General features: G+C 39.2%; 1 protein-coding gene across 3 annotated transcripts in view; it reads left to right on the top strand.

Moving 5' to 3' along the window:
* The window catches only part of ADAMTS18 (ADAM metallopeptidase with thrombospondin type 1 motif 18), a 151,819-nt gene that overhangs the window by 114,930 nt on the left and 11,409 nt on the right, over positions 1–25,480 (top strand). For all 3 annotated transcript variants that reach the window (XM_007994132.3, XM_038008234.2, XM_007994133.3), the window contains 3 exons: positions 26–270; positions 20,445–20,586; positions 23,428–23,554. In XM_007994132.3, the coding sequence (XP_007992323.1) occupies positions 26–270; positions 20,445–20,586; positions 23,428–23,554 (514 nt within the window). The remainder of the gene's footprint in view (positions 1–25; positions 271–20,444; positions 20,587–23,427; positions 23,555–25,480) is intronic.

The following is a 25,480-nucleotide window of genomic DNA, read 5'->3' as shown; positions in this document are numbered from 1 at the left end:
GACGTGTTCTCTTCTTTCCATTTAGAATATTATCCGGTGGTCATCATTCCAGCTGGTGCCCGAAGCATCGAAATCCAGGAGCTGCAGGTTTCCTCCAGTTACCTCGCAGTTCGAAGCCTCAGTCAAAAGTATTACCTCACCGGGGGCTGGAGCATAGACTGGCCCGGGGAGTTCCCCTTCGCTGGGACCACGTTTGAATACCAGCGCTCCTTCAACCTCCCGGAACGTCTGTACGCACCAGGGCCCACAAATGAGACGCTGGTCTTTGAGGTAAGCCCCTTCTGTGTATTCAGTTCTCAATGCTTCTTGCTACGTTTATAGCGATGACTGCAATTTGAGCCAGATTAAAGAACTCCAATCCTTTTAGTTCAAAGGTGTTTCCTGGCCGGGCACAGTGGCTCATGCCTGTAATCCCAGCACTTTGGGAGGCTGAGGTCAGGAGTTTGAGGGCAGCCTGGCCAACATGATGAAAACCTGTCTCTATTAGAAATACAAAAATTAGCCGGGTGTGGTGGCACACCCCTGTAATCCCAGCTGTTAGTCGGGGCTGAGGCAGGAGAATTGCTGGAACCTAGGAGGTGGAAGTTGCTGTGAGCCAAGATCACGCCACTGCACTCCAGCCTGGGCAACAGAGCAAGACTCTATTTCAAAACAACAACAAGAAAAAAGGTGTTTCCTAATAGGCTAAATTACACAGTAATGGGGAGAAGACAGTGATTCCATTTGGAGGAAGAGGACAGGAACCCAAAGGCCTCTAAGAGAATGGGTAGATTTTCATATTTAGAGGCCAACCTTTCACCAATATGCTTGGGTTTCAAGAATGCCAAAGAATGTAGCAAGAATACTTTTTATATTATTCTGGTTTGTCTATGTATGCCATTTGGATGCTCCATTGTAGCTATTCATAACATAGGTCGGCTGGACTAGGAGAAGGGATTAATAGTAGAGAAAATGCTTGCTTGGGTGTCAGCAGAGTTTCGTCATACTAAACTACCATGATTTTGTAGGTTGTAGCTTCCCCATAGATAAGAAAAGGAAAAAAAGGGTAATAAAAATGATAATTAAAAGAACCAACATATCTGGAAATGACTCTGCAAGGCTGTTATCATAGAAACATTTTTTTTAGTCCTCATCATGTGAGTGCTTTTTCTCTGTTTGTAAAATGGGGCTGACTGTTGACTCTTACAGGCAAGTGATTTGCTTCAGGTTGTCTAGAAATGATACTGAGCACTTACATATCCAGGTACTCTGATGAGTCATTTTAAGCTTCAGTTTCTTACCTGTGAAACTGAGGTAGAAAATGGACTTCATTAACCAGAAAAATAAGGAATTGAGTGTGAAAAAAGATTAAAAGACTTGCCTATCTCATACAGCCAGGAAAAAAAACAGAGCTGAAGTGGAGTCAAAATCTTTTCCACCCGGGAGTATGAGATCTATGTAATACTCAGATTACTGTTCTCTTCTCAAATAAACATAAGATCAAGATCAATGCAACTGTTATTATTGTCGTTATTATGATGACTATAATAGAGTAGGTTCAGGCATTCTGTGATCAGTTTCATGCATTCATTTCTTGAATGCCCACAACCACCTTAGGAAGGTAGATATGGTTACTTAATCCCCATTGTACAGATGAGAAAACCGAGCCTTAAAGAGATTGTGTTACATGTAAGTGGTAGGACTGAGGTTTGAACATAAGTCTTTCTGACTCACTTGCCCACACCATTATCCTAATATATCACTAATACTGGCAAGGCTCAGCTACTTGTCATTATATGGTTTTTCTCAATGTGAAATGGTTGCCTCTGTGGGAGGTACAAAGCCTACTAGAGGTGGGGGATAGAGAGTTTGCTATTTGGAAACATCTGTCATCCAGATTTGAATTCATAAAACACTGAGAACATATCCGTGTATTTTGACCAACACTGACCTAGATCTGTGGCAACTAGAGGGTTGATCTGAAAAGTGACTATTAGGAAGATTGCGTTCATAAAGTTGTCTGATGATTTTTACTTGAAATAATTTATTTTCCTCTATCTTACGTATGTTAATTCATGTAAGACGATTGGCACTTACTGTGTTCTTGGTGCTGAGGAAAGGGACATAGTGCTTGTTTTCTGGGCTGACAGCATGCTGTGTCCTCAATCATCTCGGGGTATTTTGGTCAGATACGTGATTAATAAGGCAGTTTTTCAGAGGCAGCTACTTCTTCTGTCTAAACTGAAGCACTCAATTTATTATCTTTCTCAGTTCCATGCACAGTGGGACTGGATAATTCTTTGAACAAATGCCATGTACCATGATACTGGTAATGACCTTCTGCAGCTCACAGTGGTTTATGGGGAAAGCAATAGAAATGAATTTCTCTTACCCAGTGTGTGGGAGTTTGTATTCTGTGTGTTGAGTTATGGTGGGTGAAATCAGATGACATCTTGGTTTCTCTAATGGATTCTTAGATTTGCTAGAACTTCAGAAAGCAGAATAGTGAAAATGTCCATACATTAAGAAATCAACCGAGGCAGGTGGATCACTTGAGGCCAGGAGTTTGAGACCAGCCAGGATAACATGGCAGAACCCCATCTCTACTAAAAATAAAAAAATTAGCTGGGTGTAGTGGTGCACGCCTGTAATCCCAGCTAGTCAGGAGGTGGAGGCAGGAGAATTGCTTGAACCTGGGAGGCACAGGTTGCAGTGAGCCGAGATGGCACCACTGCATTCCAGCCCGGGCAACAGAGTGAGTGAGACTCCGTCTCAAACAAAAGAAATCACTGCGTTCCTCTGTGTCACATGCACTGAGCTGCTCTTGTGTTTCACATTGACAGTAAACTGGGTGTATAGTAGTATATAAACAGAAAAGAAAATCCTCCTGCTGTAATGAAACTTAGAGTGTTGGAGGGTACAGTACAGCATTACACAAATGAATATATAAACAAAGGCAGATGTATAGATTGTGGTAGGTTCTTTGAGAGAAAATAAAGTATAAGAAAAAAAAAAAAAAAGAGGGAGACTGTTTGAATTAGAGAGTTGGTGAGGAATTATCTGAGAATTACCATGTGAGGTGAAACTTGAAGGATGAGAAGAACCAGCCAGGTAAAGAGTAGAGGAAATTCAGGCAGAGGAAGCAATAATTTAAAACCCCAGATGGGTATGGTGGCTCATCCCTGTAATCCCAGCACTTTGGGATGCTGAGGTGGGTGGATTACTTGAGGCCAGCATTATGAGATCAGACCGGCCAACATGGTGAAACGCTGTTTCTACTAAAAATACAAAAATTAGCCAGGCGTGGTGGTGCATGCCTGTCGTCCTAGCTACTTGGGAGGATGAGGCAGGAGAATCATTTGAGCCTGGGAGGCAGAGGTTGCAATAAGCCGAGATCGCACGACTGCGCTCCAGCCTGGGTGGTAGAGCGAGACTGTCTTCGAATAAATAAAACCTCATGTGGAGAATCAACTTAATATTTTAGAAGAACTAAAAAATAGGCGAATCTAACTATAGTGTACTGAGGAAAGAAAGTATTGAGGTGTGAGATGGGTATAGTGGGGGCGGAGATGGCCCACAGCTAATATAAGCCATGGTAAGGAGTTTGGATTTCATCCCAATAACAACATCAGGATTTCAAGAAAGAGAGTGGTTTACACCATTCTGGCCAACATGGTGAAACCTCGTCTCTACTAAAAAATACAAAAATTAGCTGGGCATGTGACGCATGCCTGTAGTCCCTGTTACTCGGGAGGCTGAGGCAGGAGAACCACTTGAACCAGGAGGCAGAGTTTGCAGTGAGCCGAGATCGCGCTACTGCACTCCAGTCTGGCATCAGAGCAAGACTCCGTCTCAAAAAAAAAAAAAAAAAAAAAAAAAATTCAGCCAGGCTGCTATGTAAATAAGTGATTAAGAGGCAAGAAGCAAACTGGGGAAATAGGAAAATGGTTCTAGAATTCCAGGTAAGGAGTGACAGACGCTGAAACAGGTGGTGACTGTGAAGGTGGCAGGATGTGGATCTGTTTGCAGTGTATTATGGTAGAGAATTGGAAGCTAGAAAAGTTACCAGAGATGTATAAGAAATGAACTCTGAGAGAGAAAGATGTGGGAGAGTCTCAGGTTTTTTCCCCAAGCATTTGGAGGATGGTTTTACCACTATCATTGTCTTGAGGATGACTGGAAACAGGTTTAGGGATAAGGGAAAATTCCATTTTAGCCGCCATATATTTGCAACGTATCTTAGATATTCAAGAGTAGCTGTCAAGTAGGCAATTGAGTATGTGTTTAATGCATGAAAAAAAGCCTTGGAATGAATATGCAAATCAGTTCCTAAAAATACCTAAAAGAGTATAGCCGTATATCATTTGTTAACTGAGCAGGGCACTTGGATCCAACTTTTCTCTGATAAGCTGCCTCTTGGGAGAAGCCAAATAATTGCAATATCCAGAATGTGCCTTGTGAAGAAATAGTGAGCCTTGGTTGACACCACCAATAAAGAGGAGCACGCACCTGGCATGGAGAGGCGTGCTGGTGCAGGAAGCAGGATCTTCACAGATGTGAGGGAATTTGTATGTAGATGCAAATCTCTCATCTAGTCTTGTATTTGTGCCCTGCACTTGCACACCCACAGACACAAGAGTGGAGATGCCCTCATTCATGGCAACAGGGATGGCATCCTGGCTGTTCTTTCTGCTGTTGCTCCAATCGTGTATGTTTCTATCCAGATTTTAAGGTATTTTAGATCTGTCTGAATCTCATACACAAGAGCTATGCAAATTCAGTTTACAGTAGGCTTTGCAACTTTATTCCCTTGATGACATTTGATACCCTCTGTGGAGGCAACCAGAGAAACCCACTAAGTGCCAGTTTCACAGTTTTAAGACCACGCAATCTATTATTCAGATTTCAAAAGCATAGCATTTTCCATAACATCAAAGGACTATTAGTAGATGATAGAGAAATATTTTTTTTTAGGCTGTGGTGGTAGAAAATGAAGGGTTAGTCTCCAAGAGTAGTGATTAAGTAGTACTAGCCTTAAATATTTACTAAGGAAGAAGAGTAGCAGACAATTAAAAATAAAACACACAACCTTAAATTCTGAGATGTTCTACACACGGAATGGCTGAGAGTACAGACTCTTAACTAGCTATATAACTTGGGAAAGTTTCTTAATCTCTGTGTCACTTAATGTCTGTATTTGTAAAATGGGCAAACAATACCAGCTGATTATTAGGGCCATTATAAGAATAACTGAATATAAGTTCAATGCCTCCAAAGTACTTAGCCCATAATGTTTATTACTATTGCCATTATTTTGCCTTCTGAGCATATCACATATATTTTATATATATATATATATGAAACCTGAGACTATATTTAGCAAACTGGTGATCACAATCAAGTTCAGCCCTAGGCCCACATTATGTCTGCATATATATGAGATATATATATTATATATATGAGATATATAGTGATATATATCATATATGAGATATATATGATATATATTTATCTATATATAAATATATAATATACATTTATATATTTGCATATAAAATATAAATATATATATATTTTTTGAGGCAGAGTTTTGCTCTTGTTGCCCAGACTGAAGTACAGTGGCCCAGTCTTGGCTCACTGCAACCTCCACCTTCCAGGTTCAAGAGGTGCTCCTGCCTCAGCCTCCCAAGTAGCTGGGATTACAGGCATGTACCACCATGCCTGGCTCATTTTGTATTATTATTATATTTTTTTTAGTAGAGATGAGGTTTCACCATGTTGGTCAGGCTGGTCTTGAACTCCTGACCTCAAGTGATGTTTTGGAGGATGGTTTTACCACTATCATTGTCTTGAGGATGACTGGAAACAGGTTTAGGGATCTCCTGACCTCAAGTGATCCACCGGCCTCGGCCTCCCACAGTGCTGGGATTACAGGTGTGCACCGTGCCCAGCCATGTATAATATTAAAATGGACAAAATAGATTAATGATTTAGTATCAGGTGACTTCTTATACACATAGGAATTTTTGAAATTCTTAAGAAAACCTCTAGTCCCAGGAGATACTTGAGTTTGCAACCTTGATCATGAGTTAACTCCCATCATCTTTCTAACTGGGGATACCTAGTCCCATCACTCCATCTGTTTGGTGGACATCCCTCAAAGATCTCATATCACCTACTCGAAAGAAGCTGTCATTAGGAAATGTTCTCCCAACCCTCTCAGCATTTTTATTTGAGAGGAAGAGATAAGCAATTCCCAATCAAAACAGACTATGGCCAGGATAGTCTGGAGCTCAGCAATGAATCCAGCCCCTGATGTTATATGTTAATTAAACCTAAGGTATAGGAGTTGAACTCTCCTATTAAAGATTTCTGGATTTTTTTTTTTCAGTCATCTTTTAGATATATTGTGTTCTCTATTTCTTTTCTACTAAGCATCTGAGCAGCAACTTCTTTTTCTTTTGAGGGGCTTTTTGGGCTTGAAGGTACCCGTTTTAGAGAGCAGGACTTCGTTAATTTTTGCCAAGGGGCCTTCGATCCACCTTGAAGCGAATGTACACACACCAAGTTCTGTGGCTGAAATAGGGAAACGGGGGCACATGTGTCTCACAGTCTCTGCCATGGGTACTCAGAACAAAGTGCAAATCACTCCTGATGAGAAATATGTTTTTTACCGCTTAATGACAACCATTTTCTCTGCTGTTTGTCTCTCCAGTTTTGTTCATAAACACAGAACCATTCCAGCAGGCTTCCACAATTCTGTTTGTGATTTAAGCTTTATGTTAAACTTATATTATCTGTGGGAGAACCACAACAAAGAATGAGACAAGAAATGATGGAAAGTGCAAAACAGAGATGGAGTTCCTTCTCACTTTCACCTTTAGACCCTGAAATCTCCCGTTGTCTATTGATCACATTAGCCAGGCCATTGACATACTGTCACTGAACATTAGGTAAGCTTGTGCTTTGTTTAATCCATGCACAGCTCCATATGTCATTCATCTACATGATTTAGCCCTGACAAAAACTAAACTTTTAGATTTTTCACCAGGTGTAAGACTTTTCCTGATAGTTAGAAGTTATTTTTGAGATGGCCGGGCACAGTGGCTCATTCTGACAATCCCAGCACTTTTGGGAGGCCAACATGGGTAGATCACCTGTGGTCAGGAGTTCGAGACCAGCCCGGCCAACATGGTGAAACTCTGTCTCTACTAAAAACACAAAATTTAGCTGGGCATGGTGGCAGGCGCCTATAATCCTAGCTACTTGGGGGGCTGAGGCAGGAAGAATTGCTTGAACCCAGGAGGTAGAGGTTGCGGTGAGCCGGGACTGTGCCATTGCACTCCATCCTAGGAGACAAGAATGCAACTCCATCTCAAAAAAAAAAAAAAGTTATTTTTGAGGAATGGAAGATTGGCCTCCATTGGTGATAGAGTTCTCTAAAATTGATCCGGTTCATCAGTCTATCTCTTTGTAAATAATACAGACAGCACCTTGAATGACAACAATAACAAAGATAAGATGTAAGGACAAATGTTAAGTAGATCGAAATGAAATCATAAAAGCAAAGTCTTCCCCAGGTTCAGTTGGATATATATCATATGTTTTTAAAAATAATTATTTACTACTACATAAAAGAACTACAGCAATATCTCCAGTAATACAAAATTGTAGTTTCACCACAGTGGAATAAGGTCATATTTGCTTGCTTATTGTTTTCCAAAATATTTCTGTATGCACTCATTCTACCAATACATTCAAGAAAAACTTAGGAATCTGAACTATCTGAAAACAATCTAGATGGAAACTTGTATGATTAATTGGACATGCCTTGCTTATATATATTTTTTTCTTTTTAAAATTTTTTTTTTTATTATTATACTTTAAGTTCCAGGGTACATGTGCACAACGTGCAGATTTGTTACATATGTATACATGTGCCATGTTGGTGTGCTGTACCCATTAACTCGTCATTTACATTAGAAGGTATATCTCCTAATGCTATCCCTCCTCCCTCCCCCCTCCCCACAATAGGCCCCGGTGTGTGATGTTCCCCTTCCTGTGTCCAAGTGTTCTCATTGTTCAATTCCAACCTATGAGTGAGAGCATGTGGTGGTTGGTTTTCTGTTCTTGCGATAGTTTGCTGAGAATGATGATTTCCAGCTGCATCCATGCACCTACAAAGGACACGAACTCATCCTTTTGTATGGCTACATAGTATTCCATGGTGTATATGTGCCACATTTTCTTAATCCAGTCTCTCCCTGATGGACATTTGGGTTGATTCCAAGTCTTTGCTATTGTGAATAGTGCTGTAATAAACATGCGTGTGCATGTGTCTTTATAGCAGCATGATTTATAATCCTTTGGGTATATACCCAGTAGTAGGATGCCTGGGTCAAATGGTATTTCTAGTTCTAGATCCTTGAGGAATCGCCATACTGTTTTCCACAATGGTTGAACTAGTTTACAGTCCCACCAACAGTGTAAAAGTGTTCCCATTTCTCCACATCCTCTCTAGTACCTATTGTTTCCTGATTTTTTAATGATTGCCATTGTAACTGGTGTGAGATGGTATCTCATTGTGGTTTTGATTTGCATTTCTCTGATGGTGAGCATTTTTTCATGTGTCTGTTGGCTGTATGAATGTCTTCTTTTGAGAAGTATCTGTTCATATCCTTTGCCCACTTTTTGATGGGGTTGTTTGCTTTTTTCTTGTAAATTTGTTTGAGTTCTTTGTAGGTTCTGGATATTAGCCCTTTGTCTGATGAGTAGATTGCAAAAATTTTCTCCCATTCTGTAGGTTGCCTGTTCACTCTGATGGTAGTTTCTCTTGCTGTGCAGAAGCTCTTTAGTTTAATTAGATCCCATTTGTCAATTTTGGCTTTTGTTGACGTTGCTTTTGGTGTTTTAGACATGAAGTCCTTGCCCATGCCTATGTCCTGAATGGTATTACCTAGGTTTTCTTATAGGGTTTTTATGGTTTTAGGTCTAACATTGCCTTGCTTATATTTTTAAAGGAGTTATGGTTTCATTCAAAAGTTGCAAATACATTTGAAGCAAAAAAAAGAAAAACCCTCCAGTAACCTAGTATTTTGTTTATGATATCTTTTCAAATAATTTGGGTTAATGCCTTTGGTATTTAAATTACACTTTATTGTTCTCTAGAGAACATCATCAAATTGCTGGTCAGTTTTTAGCACATGCTTGTATCTCTCCAAAATGGATGGAACACAGATATTCTAAAAACATAAAATTATAATCAATAAATTATATTTTCCCAAAACTGGACTGTATATTGATATCCAAGTGATCCATGGCTGTATTCTTTAAAGGAAGTTAAATTAAGTTCACAGGTCTTTCCATACAACAAGTATGAATTGAGCCAAAATGAATACTTTTGGAGCCAAATATATATTTACTCCAATATAAAAATGTTAAATCTTTTTTATAATCTTGCGAAATGCTAAAATCACTGTGGGAACCTACTAAAATGAAAAATGCTGTTCCATCCACAGAAAGAATAAATCTCTGAATGAAAGCACTCTCTCTTTTGGCCACCTAAAATTATGGCATATTCACTAAGTCCTTATGATGATGTAAAATTCAGCAGAAGTGTATGTTTCCCAAAATGCATGAGGATGGCACTGCGAGATTAATGTTCCTCTTTTTCTCCCTTTCATATGTATGACATCATATTCTCCCCATATCTTGCTAAATTTCATTTTCATCTGCTTTCATGTGTATTGATGTAGGTAATTATCATCAAAACAATTTTCGTCTGTTCACTTCCTCTCATTGTCTGGTTTAAAAAATTAAACATTCATTGTCCAGCCCTGTGTTAGATATTGGAGACGCACAAATGTTTTAAGGTGTAAGTCAGGCCAGGTGCAAAAATTCCAGTACTTTGGGAGGCTGAGGCAGGTGGATTGCTTGAGCACAGGAATTTGAGATCAGCCTGGGAAACATGACAAAACCCTGTCTGCATGAGAATACAAAAATTAGCTGGGAGTGGTGGTGCATGCCACTAGTCCCAGCTATTTGGGAGGCTGAGGTGGGAGGATCCCTTGAACCTGGGAGGCTGACTGCAGTAAGCTATGATTGTGCCACTGCACTCCAGCCTGGGCAATGGAGACCCTATCTCCAAAGAAAAAGAAAAAAAAAAAAAAAAGATTAAGACATAAATTATATCACCAAAACTTTATAGCCTTAAGTCTTTAAATAATGTAAAAAACAAGTGTTGGTATGTGGATTCCATTCTTTCGGGAAGCAACCTGGGTTAGACAAGGAGCATCTGCATAAATAGCTGTGATATAGGTTGTTCTGCTTCAAACTATGTGACTTTGGAAAACTCGCTGAAATGATCAGAGTCCCAGTTTCCTCATTTCAGAAATGATTTCCCCAGGTGAACTAATGTCTCCCACTGTGTCCTATAGCACTGTCCTGAAGTACTTTTACAGCACCCCCAAACCCTGCGTTATCAGACAATGACTTAGTTATCACTGTAGCTTGCACAATTGGCACAGTATCTGGAACATCGTGGGATGTTTAAGAAAATGTATTGAGTGAACAGCATCCAGTGATAAAATTCATTCGTCCATTTAAAAAGTGCAACCTTCTTTCAAATTGAAGAAATCTTCCATGGAAGCAAAAAATAAAATGAAAGGAGAGCTTCTTTCACTGAAGCCAGGAGTGAAGGGACCAGAAGCCAGCCTGTCCTTACGCCATTTCAGCCCTGAAGTCCTCTGAAGATCCCGAGGCTTCTGTAATACACATTTTAAAAACCACTGTATTTGATCATCTCTTGAGACTGGCCTTGACAACCATATGGTTTAAAGTCAAGTACAGCAAACAGCATTTAAAGTAATGAAATTTGATCTCCTAAAATGCATTTGAGGAATCAATGTGCTTCCTAAAACACTTGCTTTCCCAAAGTGAGTAACTTAAACCTAGGAAGTCACTGACCAGTTAATTCACAGTGGACTTACCTCAATCTAGATGAATAGCAATTTACCCTTTCAGGGTGTTGAGTTTGCCGATCATTCCACTTATTTCTTGGTATTTTCTAGTACAAGGCAGGATAATACAATCCTGGAAATAATTGACTGCTGTCAGTTAACCGCAAGAAATAAGTGCATGGTTTGATGCCAAATAAAAGTGTCTTCTGCTTCTGGTTATTTTTATATGTCAAAACTTTACAGAATGTCTTCATGGGAAGCTCAAAATTTAAGCTAAATAGAAAACAGAACTTCACTTTTATCACTAAGTCACATGCCAGTCCAATTTTAAAATGCAGTCTGTATTACAGACATCCATTCTCCTTGGATCCTTGGCTCTAAATGGTTTCAACATTTGAAACAGGTGGATGTGAATGTATACAGTGCTGGCCCCACTGATTTCCTTGGTGGCAAAGGGAAATACCTAAGCGTAACCAAGGATTTGCATGACTGTCTTAGGTCTTAAATTTCTTAGGCATTATTTAAATCAATCAACTTTTTGATCTTGAAATGCATACAAATATAGCATATAAGTGACTTGGAGAAAAGGAGATAATTTTCTTGACCATGTATTTCTGTATTTCCCAGAAAAAAAAAAAAAAAACTAGTCATGTACATGCACACGTTAGCATAAAAGTAAATATTGATTTAGCAATCACATAGTTTCTGAGATCACTATGGATGTAGCTAATATAAAACTAAATCATTTTCATGTATTTCAACTTATTTTCTATAACGTAAGTCTGGCATAAAGACTAAGGAATCTCATTGAACTAGTGGACTTGTTAGTCATCCAGAAGATTTAAATTTAGCTTTTATTGCAATAGAGTTTAGGATATTATATATCAGTGACTGCATTATGTTTTTTTTATTCCCAAACGCATTTGGGAATACTGAGAAAAACTAAATCTATTTTAATTCTTCACCCCTGAATATCTAAATTAAGTGTGTGTGTGTGTGTTGTAAGAAATTAATTTTTCAAGTGATGAAATTGTGAAAACTGAAGATCAGAGTGACACTTTCACAAGGCTTTGTTGACAGACAGTTCATCTGAAGTAGACATATATATGCTGGACTTTTTGAGTATGGCTGAAAACAGTGTTTTTCCATGTTGAGGTTTAGGTGTAGGTAATTTAAGATCACTGACTTTGTCCTTTGTTTAAGCAATATGGAAAAGGCCTGTTTAACATACAATTTTAGGAGACCTTAGCAATAAGAATTAAAACGTACACAAGTTGTTTTTTTTTTTTTTCATGATTAGCTAAGGTGTCCACTTAGAGATGATACATTCTCTAGAAGTGACTAGAGATGAGGTATCTTACTAGCTCATGTTCCTCCTTTCTCTCCTTTTCCTTTGCCCCCATTTCAATCTTTCTCTGTCTCTTTGTCTATATCTCTCTCTCACACACACACACACAACAATGAATGAGTCACATTCTCTATCAAGCTGTCATGCAGTTGGAGTGGAGGTGAGGAAATTCATCATGAGTGTTTCATTATAAAGTAACTTCATCCCTGTCTGATAAACAAAGTGATTCAGTATGACATGATAATACAGGTTGCTATTCTATGGCTGAAATATGACCACCTGTGTTTTTACAGCATTCCTTTTTCAAAAAGTTTTGAAAAATAGAAAAGCTCTCGTTTATGTTAGGATTTTTTTTTCTCTATGTTTAGCAGAAGAAAAAGGTGTTTAACTCTTTGAAAGCCCGTTCCTAGTGTAATAAGGGAGAATCCTGAAGCTGAAAACTACAGGAGCCTTTCTCATGACAGTAAGTGAGAAATAGGTTAACCACAGGCTAGTTTCGAGGCAGGAAAAGACATCTAAAGAAAATTACTATAATAAACAGCTTCCTCCACTCTTTGGCCAAAGGAGATGATGGGGTGGTGGGGACCAGGTGGACAAGCACATTGATCAATGAGATGACAGTGTGAGCACCATTGACGAAGTATTACCTTGTCATCCAGCTCCTTTGTGACTCTGCCTGCTGAATTCTCCCCAAGGTAAAAGGGCTGAAATGAGTAAGGAAGTGCCTCAAGATACAATCAGTGTAAGGGAAGGGATATTAGCCAAGTAGCATGGACTGAGTGAAGACACAAGACACAAAAGAAGCAGAGAAGTAATGGAGAATTAATTCAGAACAGATGATAGAAAAGTCAAACTTGAGAGGACGATTCAGAGGTACTTTTGCAATGGCACGTCATTTGTCTAGAGATTTGCCATTTGCTGTTTGAAGTGGGGGCCTCCGGTTAATTCATGGCAAATACTTTTGTGACGGGTTAGAGAACACTATTTATTTCTCCTCACTATACTCTGAGGAATGTTGATGAGTCGAATTAGAACTGTAGTCAAGGTTCAATGTGTCAGCCCACACCTTTGAAGCTGCCTGACAGATGCATTTCCAAATCCCCGATCAGGGTCTTTGTATTACTGTCTCTTGTCAAATCCAATCACTCACACATAATAGCAATGATGATACCTGGTCATGTTCTTCCAGCTTTGAAGCAAATAAGAAGTCAAAGAAAAGTGGCCGAATTTTAACATCACAAAAGTTTCCAAAAATCACATGAGCTTACAAAAACATGAATCCACACCACAAAACCATCCCGTCCATGAGACATAGGAGCATAAGGTGCAATTTGGGCTTTATCAAAAAGGGCCAACCAATAAAGTCTAGTATATTTCAGTTGTTGAAACAATGATTATAAATAAATCCAGGGGAAAATGGATGGAGGAGATCATGTATGCTTAAATTCGATGCCAGTATGTTCAAGAAATAAAATTCTTAGGTTCAAACCCAGTGTCACAAAGTAAATGTCACAGCACGCTAGGGAGGCCCAGTGTTGTCTTACCAATAGTTAGCACAGTTTTTAAAATTTTAAACTAGAATCCTGGGCTTGGTGTTTCAAAGCTTGAGAGGCAATGTTGTGAGAGCGAAGATGTGAGGTTTTAGGATTAAACAAGACCAGAGACTTGAGTCCTGTTGCTGTGACTTATTAGCTGTGTGACTCTGAGTATTGGTTTATTCATCTCCACTATTGGAATTAACAGCACCTTCTTCATAATGTTATTATCAATTTTAAATGAGATAATGCAAGTACAGTGCTTTGCCTGGCACACAATAAGCACTTAATAGGCATTGTTATTTTTAAAGCAATCAAATACATTATTGAGGACAGGAATTGAGTTTCCTAGGATGCATTAAATAGCTAGTCTTTAAAATCTATCCATAACCTTTATGGCAAAATGAGGACAACTTCTTGAAGAAGAAGAAAACAAAAAGGAGGCCTTAAATAATGAAACAAATACAAAGCTGACTGAAGGAATTTTTAAAAGTTTCAACATTAAAAATTAAAAGTGGGGGCAAAAGAAGGAAAATTATTTACCAATGATTACTCACAGTGTCCTTTGTTTTAATTTTATGTGCCCTAAACAGAAACTGCATCCCCTTCCTTCAGAGAATGGTTGGTAGATTCCAGCCCCTGTCTGTGGTTTTCCAACTTAAGAAGCTGTAAATTTTATAACTCTGCACCCTGCGGTTAGAGCTGCTGAGTGTTGTGTCTGAAGTCAGGTGTGTGTTAAAGGTAGACATTAAACAGCTCTATGGAGGACCTGGAAGCATTTAAGGAGGTTGCTTGCCAGCTGTAAATTAGAGACTCCATGCCAGCTGGCTGGAAAATTCTCTGGACTAAGTCCAGTTAAGTAGATTGAATCATTGGCGGTCTTTCCAAATTTGTGCATTTGATGGCTTAGCTATACACTCCGACATGCGGCATGGGGTTGTAAGCAATGGCATTATTGTGATGTGGTGCCATTACAGGAGAGATGCGGTGCTCCTGTGCCCTGAGGGTGTTTGTGTTCTCCAGGAATGCTGAGAAAAGCAATGGACTACTCTTGACATGGTCACCAAAAATGTTTTAAAATAAATGTGAAAAATGGGAATGATCATTTTCAAGTTACGTATTGCCCAAAATGTGTTCCCTGGCATTCAGAGAGGAAGTTAGTATCTCAGGTGGTTCTGTGCACACCTCTCCAAGATTGTCCTGCTTCCCCACATCAGTGGGAGAGGTTGTCTGTGGTTCAGCTGATGGTGATGGACACACTAAAGCACATGCTGAGATATAATCGAGGCAACCAAATTGGGGGCTATATTCTCCAGCCATTAAATGAGAGAGAAGTCATTGTTAGATTGCAGGGTCATTTAGAATTTGAAAAATTTGAAATTTTGTCTTAAAACTGATCCAGGTGAGAACACCTGGATTTAGTTGGGCAGGGCTACCTTCATGGGCATGGGACCTGCCCAGCTACAGAGGACCTCGTGCTTGGAAGGACCCTGTGGTTTAATGATTCACTGTCACTGTCTTGAATTCTTAAGTTTTCAAACAATGACTCTTGAATTTTCATTTTGCACTGGCCTTTATAAATTATGTAGCAGTTTTTGAGGGTGGATTTTATTTCTTTAAGAAAATTCTGATTTTTTTTTAAGAACAGGGTGAAAGAGAAACTTTCCCACAGAGATTCTATGAGCCAAGTAGACAGTCTCCAAAGGTTTAAGTATTTGCAGGCATCCAACAGTAAGAGATAAGAGGATTTCTAGGATACTCTTGGTCACTGTTCTTCTCAACACAGGATAAAGGTGGGGGCAAAGAGCATCTTAGTTATTGAGAAGCAAATAATATATTACAATTGGCACATACTTATCTTTTATGTATTTGGTCTTGGTACTTATTTGTTTAAGTTTTTACTTCCTTTACAAGGCCTTTATGAGCTGATGTTAAGTAAATTCTTACATCAGCTTTCTGCTGGTTTATACAAATATTGTCTTTCAGTGTACATGATTACACATTGAACTCTGCATATGAATTTATAGCTATACAGATATTAAAGGCAAGCCTTGAATCATTTGATTTTGTAAAGTTAAGAGGCCTTCATTTCTGTATTCATTGTATGCATTAATATGTTAAGGAAATAAACTATAAACAATATGCTTTATATGCTACAGGCCATAAAACTGTAATAGTAACACACATACACAGGCATACAACTAGCTACTGTGTATTTTATGAGTTAACTTAAAGCTGCACATTCCTAAGAACATGTACAGTAAATTGTGTGTTATTTCTTTTTGTTTTGGCCAGATACTTGAGTTTCATATTACCATGATATATGTAATGGATTTGTTCCCCTACTGCTGTTTATAATATTCTGATCAGTGCTGGTATTACCTTCAGTTCAAGGATTTTACTTTGCAGAGGATCCTCATTTTCAAGTTTAGGAGAGGGGATGTGGGAAATGCAGTGTAACAGTTTTGTCCTCTTCAGAGGGGGAACAGAAATCTTCAAAGAAAACAGAAGGGTTTAATTGTTTTTGTTTTTGAGATGGTGTCTCACCCTGTCGCCCAGGCTAGAGTGCAGTGGTGCGACTGTAGCTCACTGCAGCTTCCAACTCCTGAGCTCAAGCAGTCCTCTCTGCCTCAGCCTCCCAAGTAGCTGGGACTATAGGCATACACTATAACATCTAGTTTTTAAAAATTTTATTTTGGAGATGGGGTCTTGCTCTGTTCCCAGGCTGATCTTGAACTCCTGAGCTCAAAAGATCCTCCTGCCTCAGCTTCCCAAAGTGCCAGGATGATAGGAGTGAGGCACTATGCCTGGCCAGAAACTCAGGTTTTCTTGCTTTGTGGCTTCTTTGCTGTAATCGTCACCAAGATTTGTTATTAATAAGTGATAGCTACGAAGCTTCTTTAGATGATGATGTGATTTCCTCTTCCACCTCAGATTTACTAAACCATTTGCATTCCTTTTATAGGATCTACAGCACTTGATTTTTTGAGACGGAGTCTTGCTCTGTGGCTCAGGCTGGAGTGCAGTGGCATGATCTCGGCTGACTGCAAGCTCCACCTCCTGAGTTCATGCCATTCTCCTGCCTCAGCCTCCCGAGTAGCTGGGACTACAGGTGCCCGCCACCACGTCCAGCTAATTGTTTTTTATTTTTAGTAAAGATAGGTTTTCACCTTTTTAGCCAGGATGGTCTCGATCTCCTGACCTTGTGATCCTCCCACCTCAGCCTCCCAAAGTACTGGGATTACAGACGTGAGCCACCACGCCCAGCCCTAGCACTTGATTTTTAACCCAAGTAACTGTGACTGTGTTGTTTGTCTATATGAATCTGTCTCATCTTCTCCACTGGGGGATATCACTTCTCCTCCTCCCAAAAGTCATTTTTTTTTGTCTTGACCATGGAGGTCACAAGAGACATGATAGTGGCTTAGATCAGGGCAGCAGCAACATACATGAGGTGGTAAGATATGAGAGAGGGTGAAAGTTAAAGTAACACCATTTCTGATCTATTAAATATGAGTGTCAGAAGAAGAGAAGTCTAAAATGGGTCCAAGTTTTTATTTTGGCCTCATCAACTGGAAGGGTATTGCCTATGAGCAGTCTTTCAGGGAAAGGCAGGAAAGTTAGACATTGACACACTTTTAAGCATTCAAGTGGAGATGCCAAGTAGACAATCTAGTATAGGAGATGGGCGTCAGAGGCTGGGCTTCATCCGTAGCTGTGCATCCAATATGGTAGCCATTAGTCACATGTGGTTATTTAAATTTAAATTAAAAGGCCTTTTACTTTGACCATGCCAGTGCATTTCAAGCGCTCAGTAGCCACATGTGGGGCAGCTACGGTGGTCACATCCTGGTGGAGATGAGGGCAGATGGAATCAGTGTGTAGTAAAGAACTCAGACTTGGAGCCAGGACAGGGCATCCTGAGTGACAGCAGGGGAGGAGGAGGAGGATACAGATGCAGATGCAGAGACATGTTTGACAATGGGAGATTGTGTGAGTTCCCTTCTTGTTGATTGCATTGATCATCTTTTATGGTTGGCTTGAGTGAAGGTCTGGGGAAGCTTGACATCTGGTTGTTTTTGCTTAATACTGGTGACACTTTTATCATCACAGTCTTTTTCTTGAACACATTTTTTTTTTCTTAAACATGTCCTGCTGTTCACAGCAACATTTAAAAATGTTTTGCAGTGAAACCACAGGCCATGTATGGCTTAGGCTCTAGAATCTGTCTAAAAGGTGAAAGGGGAATATATTTCAAATGCCTGCTGAAAATCTGTCAGACTACTTTTTAAATCAGCAGAACATAAGTCCTAGAAGCTCAAAAGGCAAGAACTAATGTTCTTTTCTATTTTCTTTGCATTTCTATTGGGGATCTGTTCCCCTATGGCAGAAAATATTAGGATCTAATTTGAATGGGAGGAATGGGGTGGTACCAGAAAGTGGAGATGAATAAGTTAATTTCTTTCTGTATAGCACTTAAACTTAAGCTTGCCTCTACTACGTGCGTATGTGTGTGATGCAACCCCTTTGTATTGTAATACCATTCTGCCTTGTGGGCCTCAGCACACCATAACTCTTTTGCATTGCACTCATACTGTATTGCCACACAAGTAAATATGGTACACTGCATAATTTTCTCTGGTACAAGGTCTCTGCGTTTTTGTTGCATTAAAAAAAAGCACAATAAGTGCTACATTTGAAATACTGCTTTAACTGAATAAGAAATTGAACTATCAACCGGCATCAGGATCATCTTCTGAATGTAAAACTGCTCTCACAATTCTAGTTTGACCATGAATAAAACTGTGAAGTTTCTGTATTTACTTAATATCAGATGAAAACATGAACAGAAACACTGCAGGAAAGCATACTATTTACTCAAAAATACTATGGAAATAAAGCAAGCATAGTATTTATTCAACATGTGTGAAATGTTGTGTTAAGTTGAACACAGGATTCCAAGAACAGTTGTATGATTTAGCTGTGAAAGTTTAAAAGAAAGAAATTTAAAAAGCAAAGCAAAGGCTAGAAAGATCTTCAAAACTAAAAGACTCCTAACACTGATTTTGAGATTTTTTTTTTATTAGCGACTGATAATAATTGGGCATTTGTTCATGTAATGTTGTGTTTCGTATTGATTTTGTTTGGGATGGGGGTGGGGGAACACAGATCCATCTATTAACATTTTGATTGTTTCTGGGAGGCGTCAAGATTTGTTTTGTTGCACTACAAAGTGATGTGTACACCATGGAATCTTAAGAGTCAGTCATAATACTCGTAGAGACATTTAAGTCAGTAGCAAAATAGAAACCATTGTGTAGCATCCTAAAGAGTGATCTGGTAAAATGAAGGGCCTTGAATAGCTGCCACCCACCAAACTCTAATGGAGGTGGGATCCCACCAGACGGAGACAGAGCCAGGGGTTCCTATTTTTAACTGGCAATCAGCTTTGCTTCTTGGGCATGAATGCCCAGTTCTAGTGGTAAAGTATTTTCCACAAGATTCATGGAGTGGGAAAGAACCAGCTATTTATATTCATGCTTTGAGCTTGACTAAGAAAAAAAAAGAAAAAGGAGTAGTGAGGAGGGCATTAAGAAGGCAGACAGATATGTTTCCTACATCAAAAACAAGGTGATGCATTTTTGCATTGTGTAGGCACATTTTGGTTGGTGGCTTTATTTAAGCTCAGTCCCTAGTCACTTGTGTGATCTTGCACAAATTCTGTTTTGTTTTTTTTTTCCCAATGAAAATATAGGCAGCTACATTATAAAGTTGTTAGAAGAATGTTTTATGATGCATTAAGAATGCCTGCAGAGTGCTAGGCACTTGGGAAGTGCCCAAAATGTGATTGCTCTTATTTTAGTAGTCAAACTTTATAGGATCCGATTTATCCTAAGTTGTTGCCTTTTCAGAGGTTAAGTCTATTCTAATGCCTATATTCCAATTCCTGATTCTGAACATGTTTCTTTTTTTCTTACCTGCTCATCCTTGCACACAGTTAACAAATTCTCTTTGGGAAAATTTTCTATGGAAATTATATTAGAAACACATTCGGATTCTAAAGTTGACGATAGCAACTCTAAGTGGGGGATTCTGTGGGTTTTGGAGTGCTTCCCTTGTTTCAACTTCCACTAGCACTCAGGAGAGAGCTTGTAAGTTGTGACCTATAGACGTAGATTCAATTTTGACTATTATCTGTAAGGCACCACTCTGTGTGTTTATCATGGTAGGTTTTTAACTTAGGGTTTAGACCCAACAATATAACCTTTCTGTCTTCATTATAATACATATATGTGTGTGTGTGTGTGAGAGAGAGAGAGAGAGAAAGACTGTGTGTGTGTGTGTGTGTGTGTTTGTGTATACGGTATGGGCTTATGGCAAATGTCAGTTGTGTTTTGCTCTTTAGCATCTGCCTAAATCACAGTTTTGATAACATGAAGTTACACATTTTAAAGTGTCCTGGGAAAACCTTAAGTCAACATAAAACATACTTGGGAACAATGAAGTATACCAATGTTAAGGTCAAAATGTCATGTAAATATCTTTAAAATGTTCGGTAAGACTTCTGGAATTTCAGGGTCTGACCTGTATCTTGATCTCTGATTTTTATCTTACACTGTCCAGATTCTGATGCAAGGCAAAAATCCAGGGATAGCTTGGAAGTATGCACTTCCCAAGGTCATGAATGGAACTCCACCAGCCACAAAAAGACTTGCCTATGCCTGGAGTATCGTGCAGTCAGAGTGCCCCGTCTCCTGTGGTGGAGGTACATGATTTTCTCAGACTGTCTTCCAAGTCTGTCTCTCCTAAAACAGGTTCTTTCACTCCAGGCATCTTTAACATAACATGGTTTACATAAGCCACCCAAGAACTGTCTTTTATAAGAACCGTCACCATAAAAGTAAATATTATGGCATCAGTTAAGGATTTTCCTATGTGGTAAGGAATCAACTCTCAGAAAGCTCAAATCAACCACAACCAAGGCTCAAAACTTACACATCTAAAACTGATGGGAAATACATATAAAATATATTGCCTTATTTACAAATATAAGCATACTTATATTATATGTATATATGTTTTAATTTTCAGCTTATAATTTAGTTTCCCCCAGTCTTGACTTTTCTGTTGTTATAAACCTTCCATTTGGAAGTTGTAAAAGCTAGGGTCAAGGCAAGTGAGGACACAAACATGGCAAACTTAAGATGTCTATCCGAAACATGGCTATCCCCTCAGGGGTAAGGTCAGCAAAGGCTCTCTCACTAGAGGACTGGATTAAATCTGAGACAACCCTTGCAAGGAAGGAACAGCAGCAACCATCTAGTGAGTAGAAGGAAGGCATTTTATTTAGATGTGAACAGTGTCACATATTTGAGGGTTAAACAGTTGTCACACTTGCCCATTTGGGAGGAAGAATAAGTGCCCAAAAATAAGTTCCTGACACCAAAGCCTGAATGTTGGTCTGTCATTTCCTATTATTCACAGCACCTGGTGACAGTGAGACTTCCTCCTGGTTACATCCCACTAAGCATTATAAGCCGCCTTAGAATCGGAGACAGAGCAAAGACACAGAAAATGAAGAAATTCTTATATCTGAAAGGCCTATCTGTAGGTCCATGCTAAGTAACAAAATATGAAAAAATACTTTTTAAGTATACATATATAAAATAATTGAAAAGTAATACATTTTCTAGTAATACACATTTTAAAGGCAATGGGCTATAAAGAAGAAAGGTAATCCCTATAATTTGTAAATAGGCAATAGCCAATGTTAATAGTTTGATCTATATAATTTTATTTTTCCCGTATGTACATGTAAGCAAACATGTGTTTGACAGACTCACATACTGTATCATTTGTATCCCTCCGTACTGAAATCACGTTACAGACATTTCTTCACATTGTTACATTTAGTCATAGATTATGAGGTTTTTCTTATATCCAGTGTTTCTTGAGAACATTTCCAATAGCTTTCTGGTATTCCAGAGAGAGCACAGTGCCTTGGGAAGGAGAGAAGTTTGATTTGCTTTCCATTTACAGAAACTAAATCCAGCCAAGAGGAGGATGCAGAGGAAGCTAGTTGCGGAATTCTCACCTTGCCCTGACTTAGCAACCCCTTTGCATGACTCAGACTCTGATGTGTCCTATATCCAAGAAAAAAAGAATTCAGATGAATAAGTCCTATTAAAGTCAACAGTTAACTTCAAGGAATATTGATTTTTTTTGGTTTGTTGTTGTTGTTGTTGTTGTTCCTTTTTCTTTGAGATAGGGTCTCACTCTGTCACCCAGGCTGGAATGCAGTGGCACAATTATGGCTCACTGCTGCTTCAACCTCCGAGGCTCAAGCGATCCTACCTCACCTTCCCAACTAGCTGGGACTATAGGTGCCTGCCACTATGCCTGGCCCGTTGTTTTCTTTTTTATAGAGATGGGGTTTCATCATCTTGCCCAGGCTGGTCTGAAACTCCTGGCCTCTAGCAGTCTGCCTTCCTTGACTTCCCAAAGTGCTGGGATTATCAATGTGAGCCACCGTGCCCGGCCTTGATGTGGTTTTCATTAAGTGCCTCCTGAAAGCAAACCTGCTTCAGCCCCAGGAGCTGGACTAACTGCTAATCATTATAGCAGGAGTGACTCATTTTTTTCTCAGATTACATTTGAAGACAAAGTTCCAATGGAAATAAAAAGCACAATTAAATTATTCATACATTTGTTAAAAAATGTATGCCCTGATAAGAAGTCCTAAAATTAACGTTGAAAGCAAGGCAGTGGGATGCCACTAAGGAAGCAAAAGCAGAGGCGGGGCGCAGTGACTCATGCCTGTAATCCCAGCACTTTGGGATGCCGAGGCAGGTGGATCACTTGAGGTCAGTAGTTCGAGACCAGCCTGACCAACATGGCCGTCTCTACTAAAAATACAAAAATTAGCTGGGTGTGGTGTCACATGCCTGTAATCCCAGCTACTTGGGAGGCTGAGGCAGGAGAAGCAATTGAACCCGAGAGGCAGAGGTTGCAGTGAGCCAAGATCACGCCACCGCACTCCAGCCTGGGCAACAGAATGAGACTCCATCTAAAAAAAAAAAAAAAAAAAAAAAAAAAAGACAAAAAGCAGAGCCCTGGCTGACAGGTTTTGATACATATTTAGTGAGTTCTACTCTTTGCTTTTATGTGCCCCATACTCTTAGGGAAGTATGAGATGTTTCATGGTAAGGCAAAAATCTTAGGGTTTCCACACATAATTCACTAATGGTTTTTCTTTGAAGAACATTATCCATCTGATAATAAAGTTTGCCTGGGATGTTTCCCTTTATAGTCATTCTGTTTTCAAAAGGTTGTATTTATCACTTTATGGTTCTAGTATCCACATCAGTCTTGAAAACCAATAGTTTACATGTTAAAATTATTAAAATATAAAATATATTATTTTAGGGAAGGGAATGGAATGCAAATTAGTTGCAGATTTCATCAAAAGGAGGTGCTTCCACAAAATATTTGGATTCCATATCTGAAATAAAATATCACAATGCTGGTAAATCAGAAGCTTAACTTAGAAACCAAATTGAAGTAATGATATGTAATTTTTACTTTGTCACTTCTGATGTCTTATCAGGTTACATAAATGTAAAGGCCATTTGCTTGCGAGATCAAAATATTCAAGTCAATTCCTCATTCTGCAGTGCAAGAACCAAGCCAGTAACTGAACCCAAAATCTGCAACGCTTTCTCTTGCCCGGCTTAGTAAGTCATTTGGAAATGTCTTTTTGTTTATTTTTGTACTTGTATGCCTTCATTGTTCTTACGAGATGATGAAAACCCGCTGTCAATCCTGCTAATGGAAAGTGATTCAAAGGTAGATGCAATACATTAAAAAGTAATAGAAGAAGATGAGCTAGGTGTGGTGGCACATGTGTGGTCCCAGCTACTTGGGAGGTTGAAGAGGGAGGATCACTTGGACCCACGAGTTCCAGGCTGCAGTGAGCCATGATTGTGCCATTTACATATTAGCCTGGGTGAAAGAGTGAGATCTTGTCTCTAAAAAAAAATTTTTTTTTAAAAAGAAGATGGTTGAAGTTTACATATGAGTTGAAAAATACAACTTTACTTTTGGTACTCACTTGACTTTGGCTTGATAGCCAGGAATAAAGCTATTTAAAAGCAAGCTTCCTTGGGATATGAAGGCGTCCTTTTTTTGGAGGGGAGGAAGAGCATGGAGTCTCTCTGCTGCCCAGGCTGGAGTACAGTGGCTTCATGATAGCTCACTGCAACACCTGCCTGCTGGATTTGAGCAATTACTGTGCCTCAACCACCCGAGTAGCTGGGATTATAGGTGCGCGCCACCACGCCTGGCTAATTTTTATATTTTTAGTAGAGATGGAGTTTTGCCATGTTGGCCAGGCTGGTCTCAAACTACTGGCCTCAAGTGATCTGCCTGTTTTTTAGCATCCCAAAGGTCTGCGATGACAGGCATGAGGTGCTTTTTTCTTTTAACCTTTGCATAGGGATTCCTCTTCTCTGAATGGAATCAGACAAATACATAAATAACACAGAATCCTAAATTAGTTCAATTTGCGTGTGGTTGTGTGCTTAACTTTTATGTAAATGGTCCAAGAATTTAAAAATCATAATATGCAGGCCATGAAACCCCAAATGCAAAATTACACAGTAGCAAGACACAAAATAAAAAGAATGGGGTATAGGCCAAGTGGTAACTCCACCGCTGATGACGGCAGCCTTGGAGGAGCTCAGTGAGTTTATTCTTGGATTGACTTTAGCCACACTATTGTTTGAAGACTAATTTTAAGTAATCTTCCCAGTCAAATGGAGTCTTTTTTTATGTGATTTATCTTCTGCCAAATATATTTATATAGAATGGACAGAGTTTCTTCTAAAGCAGTGTTGTATTCACTGATGTTTTAGATCATCTTAATAAGTGGTGTTTGGTTTGTGGTGATGCAATCGTATTACACAATCTTTATATATAAAGATGTGTATATGTGTATCTATACACACATACATACACACACACACTTTTTTTTCTTGTAAATAATAGTGCATTTGTCATAATCTGAGGCTGAGGCAGGAGAATCACTTGAGCCCAGGAGGCGGAGGTTGCAGTGAGCCGAGATCACACCATTGCACTCCAGCCTGGGCAACGAGAGCAAGATTCCATCTCAAAAACAAAGTTTCAATTGATAAACCATTCAAATATATACCAAGTCTCAGACAGATAGCTATTTTAAAAATGGTCTGGCAAATTTTAAAGAAAATTAAGGTATGTATTTAACCCATCAGTAAATTCAGGGGTAATCAGAAAAGTAATTTGGGGAAGTACCCACTTAAAGTATCCTCTGTGAGATCTTCTCTAAATGTACCCCTCTCTCCTGCACAAACCTTTCTCTCTTTCTCTCTCATTGATCACTCTTCCATGAGACTCACCATTGTATTTTATGTTGACTTCCATGGCAGCACTTATCGGAAAGTATTGTATTTGTTCACATATCCACCTCTTTACTGTGTTATAGGCTCCTTAATGGAAAGAGTGCTGCTGCCTTAATTTTTCCAATCCTAATGCTTATGAGAGTCCCTGATACATAGTTAAAATCCCAACAAATTTGGCTCAATGAATTGTGCAGATTTTAAAGTGACGTGGATTTCTTCCCATGC

This window comes from Chlorocebus sabaeus, chromosome 5 (assembly GCF_047675955.1).
Source record: "Chlorocebus sabaeus isolate Y175 chromosome 5, mChlSab1.0.hap1, whole genome shotgun sequence".
NCBI lineage: Eukaryota > Metazoa > Chordata > Mammalia > Primates > Cercopithecidae > Chlorocebus > Chlorocebus sabaeus.
This window is presented reverse-complemented; position numbering and strand designations above follow the sequence as displayed.